This window comes from Pelmatolapia mariae, linkage group LG12 (assembly GCF_036321145.2).
Source record: "Pelmatolapia mariae isolate MD_Pm_ZW linkage group LG12, Pm_UMD_F_2, whole genome shotgun sequence".
NCBI classification, from domain to species: domain Eukaryota; kingdom Metazoa; phylum Chordata; class Actinopteri; order Cichliformes; family Cichlidae; genus Pelmatolapia; species Pelmatolapia mariae.
Window position 1 is genome coordinate 21,980,871 of NC_086237.1, and position 9,526 is coordinate 21,990,396.

Consider the following 9,526-nt stretch of genomic DNA (forward strand, 5'->3'; position numbering starts at 1 on the left):
TACAAGATGCTGTTTGTTAAAAAAAAATCTGTAAAGATGTTCGATTTAATGTTTTCAGTCTGTGCTGCTTATTTGCACTGAGTTTAGAATAGAAAAAGAGACACTGAAACATTTAGGTGTTATTTAAATGGTGTATTATGGCTCATCAACCACACAAATGGCAAAATATAAACACATGTAAATGCATCAGTCTTTAAACATTTAGACAGAGTTACAGCTTTATCACAAACCAATCGCTGGAAACCCCAAGCCCATATATGATTCCTATATCACGCCACCCCTTACTCATTTCTGTATATATAAAAAGAATCCCTGCTTCACAGTGTGAGGGGTTATATTTAGAGATGGGGAGTCAGGGTGATGACTCCTAAAATCACTTATGTGAAAAAACAGTTTTGTTTTGTTTTGTTTTTGGGTTGTTTTTTTTTTGGGGGGGGGGGGGGGGGGGGGGGGGATCTCTGTTTAACAGAGGGGAAAAAAGGGAGAATGTCCTTTGATCTTTTCCTTTAAGAAGGGCTGGTGAAGGGTTTGATGAGACCCAGATCCATAGCTTTGACCAAACATGCGCGTGCTGCATCAATGGCCTCCTGCCTCTTCGGATTGTCCTCCGCTCTGCCAACCACTGAAAGGATTTCCAGTAACTCGCTCTCTATCAGTTTCTTAGCCAGGTCGCTGTTGTCTGAGTTGAGCATGTTGTAAACAATGACAACACCGCGGTGTTGAACCTGAGCATTGCTGTGAAGGCATAACCTCTGCAGGATCTCAAGCCACTGGGAAGTCTGTTGGTACAGATAAGGTACTCTGTCAGTGACACTGTGTTTTTTTTTAAACATAAACATCATTGGCTAATATACACCTGACTCTGTAAGTTTTCAGACAGTGATATGTTTTTTGTAGTTTTGCCTGTGATCAAACAGTGAAGATGTGACTGTAGTGCAGACTTTTAGTTTTAATTCACAGGGATTTAACAAAAGTGTTGCATGAACTGTTTAGAAATTACAGATATTTGTATATACACTTTAGCAGTAACAGAGGCAAAACTGTGTTATTGTCCAAAAAGCTACTGTCCATGTAACTGTAGAAGTACATCTTAAAGTTTTCAAAATCACCTCATTTATGTGATATCTCTATACAAAAAGAAAAATCAGAGATGGGGGTGGGCTGTAGTAAACTGTTGCACATACCACCAGAGTCATTTTGGTGCACAGCTTCTTCTGAGCAGCTGTGATCATGGCCAGAGCTCCAGCTGCAGCTATCTGAAGTTTGTCGTCATCTTCGCCGCAGAGCAACACCAGCAACTTCAGCTTATCATTGCCATCTTCCAGGTAGCGATCCTGCACCTAAAGCATACGGAGTTCATTTCATTTTTGGCCAACCTGTTGGAATACCTACTTACTGTGTGCCCTCCATCATTATGTGTTTGCAGCTGTCCTCACCTCTTTACATGTCACCAGGTTGCACATGCATTCAGTGGCAGCCAATCTGATCTGGTCATTCTCTTCAAACATGTAGTTCTCAATCTCGGGCAAAGCCTTCTCTTTCACAATCTTCACTCTACAAAAACAGATGAAGGTTATAATTGAAAATGAAAAAATCTGCAGAATGTAGCAAACTGTTGTATAGAAAATGAGTTACTTAATGTCACAGTGTCCATTCATTCATGTGATCTTAAAAAGAAAAAAAAATCTCACCTCAGTTTTTCACTGAAACCAGCCAAGTTGGTGAGACCTCTCAGAGCTTCATAGTTCTGCATGCCGTCTCTGTCTGTGTGAAGGAGGTTCACTAAAGGACGTATTACCTCATACACCTGTGAAACAATAAAAGATGTAAGTGACAGCTGAATAGGTATGACACAGAGTCCAAGTAAAAACAAGTCCAAACACTTAAACCATTTAAAAAAAATCATTCCCACGGGCAAAACTGTCACTGAAGAAAACAAAGGAGCTTCTGTCTTACCCTCTCACCAGGGAAGGCGATTTCTGGGTTGGAAATGGCAGCTATTTTGGCAATGACATGGCTGGCTTTCACCTTTCCTGCTTCTGTTCCTTCAAGAGCGAGTGGTATGAGAGCCTGAGGACAGTTTAAATAACTTTAACATACACGTGTGGAATTTGTTTAAGTTGATCAGTACAAATCCTGACATGCTTGCTCTGACCTTGTATCTAACCGTGGCTTTATAGAGTGCCATAAATTCAAGTCTACTTTAATTTTTTAATTTTTTTTTTAAAAAACTGCTTACCTTTCCTCCACCCTGGGCAACAATAGTACCGCGTTCTCTGGGATCCTCTGACAAGGCCAAGAAAACCCTAAAGATTAAAAAAAAATGTGTTAAACAGTCATGATGTCACTGGAATTCCCCTCTAGACTACAAACGTCACAAGATGACCCAGTAAGATTCCAGGGAGATACAGTATGTGCTTTCGTTTTACATATTTTGTTACGCCTCATCAGTCTTTTTTTCTTTTTTTTTCTTTCCCACCTTGCCAGCATCTCTTTGGTTTGATCCGTCAAGATGGTGTTGTCTGCTTTCACCATGACAGCAAGAGCTGATGTGACTCCGGCCTTCAGCAGCCTTTTCACTCTCTTCTCAACAAAGTCCTTCTTGTCCTGACAAGAAAAAATGCATCATATGTGTATATATGTGTGTGTGTGTGTGTGTGTGTGTGTGTGTGTGTGTGTGTGTGTGTGTGTGTGTGTGTGTGTGTGTGTGTGTGTGTGTGTGTGTGTGTGTGACATTTTCTGTTCTGTTTGTTGAATCATCAGTTTACTTTTACATTATTTTCTTACTTTGGGGTGTTGCTCAGGCACATGTTGTTTTGAAAACTTGGCCAGCTGAACCAGCTCAGGGAGAATTTCTTTCTTTTCATAGGAGTTAGTGCAGTTAACCAGGATGCAAGCAACTGCATATAGGATCGTCTTATCCCTGGACTAAAAACACAGAGAAAAGGAAGAGGTTATTGGTCTCTTCTTAGTCTTTTCTGAGTTTTTCTCAGGTTGTTATTTCCGTACCTTAGCCAGTTCAAACATGGCTTGCATGGCAGGCTCATCATCCACAAAGTCATCTTTTACATCAGCATCATTAGTCAGATATGCAAGACCCTCTATAGCCCATTTCCTGGTTTTGGTATCAATCTGGGGATTGCAGAGCCACCTAGAAAAGTCAAAAATGATCATGAATCATTGATTGCAACCTGACAAATATGAAGCCTGCAGGGGTGTCAAACATTTGGATTAGGGCCAGAATCAGCCCAGCAAAGACTGGTCACTAGACAGCTTTAGCAAATGTGAAGGAGTGCATAGACTTTCAACTGTATTTTCAAGTAATTAAGTAATACAAAAACAAGTAAATGACAAAGTTCAATGTTTTTCCAATTTCTACTATAGAAATGTTTCTTTTTGTTGTTTGTTTGTTTGTTTTTAAATCTTCTTACATTGTTCACAGTTTAAAACAAAACAAAAAAAAACCCAAAAGCTGACATTTTCTTTGAATTAACGAAAACTTCATGTTTTATACTTGCAGGACAGTCAAAGTGGGCTGTATTTCGCCCACGCTGTAAAATGACTCTAACATCCTTGCTCTATAAGGTTGTTTATCGTATTTTTAAAATATTACTGTCATTAGCATATAGCTAGTACAGAGTCTCTGTGAATACTCACTTTCTGCACTGCTTGGCCAGCTTCTCTGTGGAGCCCTCAGCAAATTGCCTTAAACTGTAATCATCGCCTCCTGCTGAACCGAGTTTACAGAGACCCTGCAGAGGACAGACGCATGAGTATGCATAAAGTCAGACAGACCCTGAGACAAAAGAAAAAAACATAAAGTAAGCTTTTATTGCATTTTGGCATACTCACCACCAGCGCACGTATTTTAATTTTCTCATTCTTGGTCTTCTTGTAGATATCCTTGAGCAGTGAAACACCATTCGTAATAATGAAGCTGGCACGGCTCATCTTTGAGGAGGCGTGGATCAGGGCCTCCACTGCAACCATCTGGTCCACCTCGCGTTCTGAGCCACACAGTGCCACCATCATCTCCATGATGCCTTGCCGACCAACTAAAGCATTACCGACATCGAACGGTCCCTGCAGCAGCCCTGAGATGCAGTTGATGGCATGAATGGTCTTGTCCATGTCTTTGGGGTCTATTTTGGATCTTTAGAAAATGAATGGAGAATTAGGGGCCTCATTTATAGTGTCTTTATTAACACTGAATGTTTCATGGACATACTTGATATATTCGTCACAAATGTCCCTGAAGTTGTTTCTCTCTGGGTCACACTTAAGGTCGTCATAGAGCTTGTTGAGGAGCACGCTAGCAATCAGCTGTGTATTCTCTGTCAAGGGCAACTGGTCTGGCAGCTCAGGAACCTGGCCACAAACCTTGAGGATCTTTTTCAAACCTAAAGAAAAAACAAAAACAGATGTTGTATGATTAGTATCACTCAAAAAGCCTGTGTTAGGGAATCAGGTGTCGGGCTCACCATGGTCAATAGTAAAAAGGGTTTTGGAATGGTCCGTCTCCTTCTTCTCTTTGCGAGGTACATTCTTGCTCAGGAGGTTTAATGCCTGGTCTCTGCCATGGCCAGACACCTTTTTACTGGCAACCATCTCCAACAGAGAAAGAAGAATAGTTTTCAAGTCTTTAGATGGATCTGTGGGGAGACACATTAAATCAAAGATTGTCCATCAGTCAATAATACAGTGAAAAATACCACCAATAGAGGAGCCCTTTTAGAATGAAGTCTGTGGTTTTAGGAGTAAGGATGAAAAAAGAAGTAGACAATCTAACTGATACTTATTACACATAATTATTCTCTCATACCCATAACCAGGTCTGCTTCTTTCCCATATTCTCGTGTATCTCCACCAGTGAGGGAATCATTGATGCACTGGAAGAGGTTGCAGGCTGCCAGTGCAATCTCCTCATTGTCAAGAGCCATGATGCTGCACATTTTATCAACACCCATCATCTGAATGATGGCCATTGCCTGTTGGAGTAAGTGTAAAGGGTTTTGTAAGGAAAATGGGAAGCAAATCATACATCCGGTGACATGGGCATGGGAATTTTATATATTTATAAAGAGTTGCTGAAAGTTTCACTTTGCATGCACCGTGACTCACGCGAGCCTTATGTCCCGTGCACATTCCTGACAGCGTACGGACAGCAGCCAGGATCATTTCTGGTTTGCCAGTCTCGATCATATTGAGTAGCAGAGTCACTCCATTATTCTGGAAAATTCTCTCTGCTCCAGCGTCTTCCCTCGAAAGGACAATCAAGTTGTTGGCAGCCTAGAGGTTGAAGAAGTTAGACTGTGTGAAAATCACAGATGACCTTTGTTGCCACAACAAATATAGAAATAGGAAGTTTAGAAAATCCTCACCTTCTCCTTCTTGTCCTTTTCGCTCTCTTCATCGAAGAGAATGTCAAACATGTTTTGTACCCTCGAATCTGTGGAAAATGTAGTTTTCAGCTGTGGAGAGAAAAAAATGTAACTATAAATGATCATTTCCTCTAAGCTCCTGAAATGTAGACTACATTTTATATTGTTTGGTGATATGGCCATGAACAGTCATGAAAATTACTTCAGTGTTTAGCCTGCTGATTACTTGTATGTTAGAGTTTAATGGATACTTATTGCAGTTAGATAAGTAGTATATGTAGTTTTCTACTGCCCTGTATGGTGCTCTGTGTGCAGTTGTATCTGCCTAATGCTGACCTTGGACTGGATTTCTGCTCCCAGTCTGCGGAGTGTTTCCAGGAAGGCTTTGTTCTTTGGCTCGAGCGTGGCACACCTCTGCACATCTTTGAAAGCCATATCCAGTTTTCCCAGCTTTTCCAGAGCTTGGCAGCGCCGGTACAAAGCCTTTATGTCTTTTGCATCAACATCAATCGCTATGGATGAGGGCAAATGGTTTAGATTAATGACTAGCTTTCATTTATGGATTTTTGTTCTGCTGTTGACTGAATATTTACAGCTGTTCAAAGTTCTTAAAGTATTACTCTACCTTTAGTTGCATCAGATGCTGCATTAGCATAGTTTTCCTATAAGAAAAAACAGAGACAATCACAGACAGTTTGTCAGAGAACCTGCAAGCGTAATCTGTTTGATATAGTTTTGGTCCCATATCAGAGTGCTTACCTTTTTTAGGTAGCATGCAGATCTGTTCCTGTAAATCACAGCCAGCACTTTTTTGTCCTGGCACACCTTGATGGCTTTAGTGTAGCACTCAATGGCCTTGTCAATATCGCCTGCCTGAAAGTGTTTGTTTCCCTCCTCTTTTAACTGGATTGGGTCTCCCATCTGGCAAACAATTGGAAAATATATATATTTATGTATATATGAAATGTAAAATCAAACCTGTGTGTTGTTTTATTGTGTTCACCAGGCAAAGCTTACTTTAACAAATTCTGCCAATCAAATTTAAATTAAGCTTTTTACTTTTTCTCTGCATGAAAAACAAATATGTCAAATAAGCTGAACATATAATGATCGTGGCTCACTCTTTTTGTCTCTTTAAATTGTGTTAGAAAAGAAGTGTGCAAGCAGTTCAAAGTTATAAAGACGCACCATTTAAACAAACGACAGAGTGGTAATGAAAATAATTTAACATGCAATTAGAAATTATTTTCATTCTCACCTTCTTGCTAATCCCTGTCCCACTGACCTGGGTCCCCTGTAGAAAATGGCCATGCACATGCTATCTCTAACTTTAAATGGCCTCCCCTCAGGCCTTATTTGGGCACGATCTCCCACCCTAGTCTGAGCCTTGAGACAAATGGCACTTTCCTAGATGACCGACACTATCTCCACCTGCTCCCCTGATAGCCATAGTCTACCCTTATACTAAGTACCTCTGCATACCTGAGTGTCCCTCAAAAGAGAATCACAGCTCTGTGTGGAAGCTGTTCTGTACCTTTAGATTGTATCTCTGTTGAGTCTCTCTTCTTCAGTCCTCTTCTTTGTTCTTTGCTTCTGTGGGTTTTTTTTTTTTCTTTTTCCTCCTGCGTAGATGATCTGGACCTGTAGTCCTGAGTGTTTCTTACCAACTTTATCTGTCTTGTGTTACCTCCCCCCACCAGTATCACAATTTATATTTATAGTGACTCTCAAGGAGGTGGGACAGAACTAAGGTGGACCACCAGTGACCGAAGGGGTTCTTTCCACAGTGACAAACCCCCCAAAAAACAGCTTTGTGCTTAAGGTTGGTGTACATTTATGATGACTTGTATTGAAAAACATATAATTTAAGGGTTGCTGAATGATCCAAAGCTTCACAAAAAAAAACCCAAACTTTAGATTTGGTAATTTAGTGGAGAGTAACCCCTCAAAGGTGGTCTGCTCCTGATAAGGTCTATTTAGGGCACAGACAGCTGAGAACTCACCAGCAACTGCCTGATGAGGAGGGGGTTGAAGAGTGTGTGTGTGTGTGTGTGTGTGTGTGTGTGTGTGTGTGTGTGTGTGTGTGTGTGTGTGTGGCTCCTGGTGGAAACTGGTAGCTTCTGGAAAGAGCATGTACATAAGGTTCGATATTGAATCAAGCAATTAGTTTTGATGGTTAGGGAGGGAGTTCAGGGTTTAAGGTGGAAAGACTCACAAGTGTTAATGTGTGTGTATGTTTACATCCTTTGAATGTGCGGCTCAAATGGTTTTCAGCAATTCTCTCAAAAATGTCCAATGCTGTGCTGCATGTCCCCTTGATGGTTTTATAACGTTTTGTAACTGGTATCCTCTCAGCACACACACACACCCAACAGAGGTCCTAAGATGTTTTCCATTTTGTGATGCTCCAATGAAGAAGCGCTCTGGCTTCACAAGTCAGTACGCATTAAAAAAAAGGAAACAATCTGTGAACACTTTGAGAAATTCAAAACATCTAAAATAGAAATTATGATCACTGCAAATTACATGGAAAAAAAGTGAGAGCAAGTACGCACATGCCTAATGATAAAAATATGTTTTAAGAAGAGTTGTCATTGTCCTGAAAACCAGTGACCCTCAGTGTTTCTCTCCACCTACTCTGTCCCAGGTTCAGTGGTTGGTTGGAGGTTTTGAGAAGCATGCGTCTCAGCAGCTGCAGTGGTTATTCACACAGCTGTGTTGTCTCATCACTGCTGCAGTATTTAAGACCGGATTGTCCTCTCCAACATCACCAGATTGTTCAGCTTCCCACAGTGGTATTGTGGGGCTCCACTTACTTATTTTGTTATGATCAACTCATGCAGGCCACTGTGTTCAAATGTTTACCTTGTCTGGCCTTCATCTTAATAAAACCTCTGGTGCTGCCTCCCTGCCTCTTGCTTTGAGTCTTAAATCAGTTTGCTTTGGATTGGATTTTAAAGTAGACATGCATATCAAAAAGACAGCTGCAGGCATTTTATTAATATCATTTCACAATTATTCATACTTTTGGAAATAATTTCTGTATTTTGGGCATGCATTGTAGTTTTGTATTTATAGTGTATTATGTTTTTATGTAATTGAGTTTTCTAAATGTAATAGGGTTCAAATCTAGCAGTAACTATAAACTCCATGTGCAGCACATCAGTTTCATGCTCTGTATTAGAACTGCGTTAAACTCCATCTGTGAACTGTGTAGACATTTTTTGATACATGACTCAGACCAGAGGAAAGATCAATAATGTTGTTAGTGTTGGGGCAAGAGATACTAATTATATTTGCACTGACCTCTGAACTCACCAGCAACTGTCTGATGTGGATGATAGGGTGAAAAAGTGTGTTTGAAAGTGGTTTATTGTTTCTTCTTTTTTTGTATCATTAATATTTCTGTTAAAACGGGTTTGTACCTGCTTAAAAGACCAGTCCTTTCAAAAATGTTCAAATGACCATTCACATGGTACGTTCAACCTTAAATGGCTTCCCCTCAAGCATTATTGCAGCATGATTTCATATCCCACTTTGAGCCTTGCAACAAATGCCATTTTCCTAAATGATAGACACTATCTCCACCAGACCCCCAGTAGTCACAGTGTGTCTTTGCCCTGACCATCTGCATACTGCAGGGCCAAGTCATGACTGTCCCTTAAAAACAAAAATAGTTAATACATACAGTACTACACCAATATACAAGACAACCCAGCAAAGATTCGCCTTCTATTGCCACAGTGAATTTACCTAGACCTACTGTTGCTTCTTTTTCATTAACATTTGATTTGAACATTTCATTCAATTGTTTTTGCCCATACAGCACTGTGCTAAAGTCTTGAGGCCTTTTCTTTTGTTCTCTGTCAAGATGATCCAACACTGCCTCAATAATGCTGACGGGCTCTGGGGAAGCCGTGACTGATAGTATGATGATCCATTGTGTGTTTGATATCCAAAATTCTCATTTGGATTCATCACTCCATCAGACCTACAGATTTTCAGTCCAATTCTTCTGTAATTTGGCATACCTCGACCTTTTCTTTCTTTAAGTATGACGTCTTTACAGTCACTCTCCCATTGAGATCATTTCAGAGGTCAGAGGCGTCTCTCAGGTTCTGTTTCAGGACTTTGGTGTTATTTTG

At 40.4% G+C, this 9,526-nt stretch overlaps 1 protein-coding gene across 1 annotated transcript; it reads right to left on the reverse strand.

Moving 5' to 3' along the window:
• Positions 1–506: 506 nt before the first annotated feature.
• unc45b (unc-45 myosin chaperone B) lies at positions 507–6,308 on the reverse strand. The gene is made up of 19 exons (XM_063490101.1): positions 6,141–6,308; positions 6,007–6,043; positions 5,718–5,893; positions 5,382–5,471; positions 5,122–5,289; positions 4,823–4,988; positions 4,482–4,652; positions 4,229–4,400; positions 3,853–4,153; positions 3,658–3,752; positions 3,010–3,151; positions 2,788–2,928; positions 2,480–2,607; positions 2,240–2,306; positions 1,957–2,070; positions 1,692–1,807; positions 1,437–1,554; positions 1,185–1,340; positions 507–779 (listed from the first exon to the last, which is right to left on the reverse strand). The coding sequence occupies exons 1-19, from the start codon at positions 6,300–6,302 to the stop codon at positions 507–509; spliced, it is 2,793 nt and encodes a 930-aa protein (XP_063346171.1). The 5' UTR covers positions 6,303–6,308.
• Between the last annotated feature and the right edge of the window lie 3,218 nt (positions 6,309–9,526).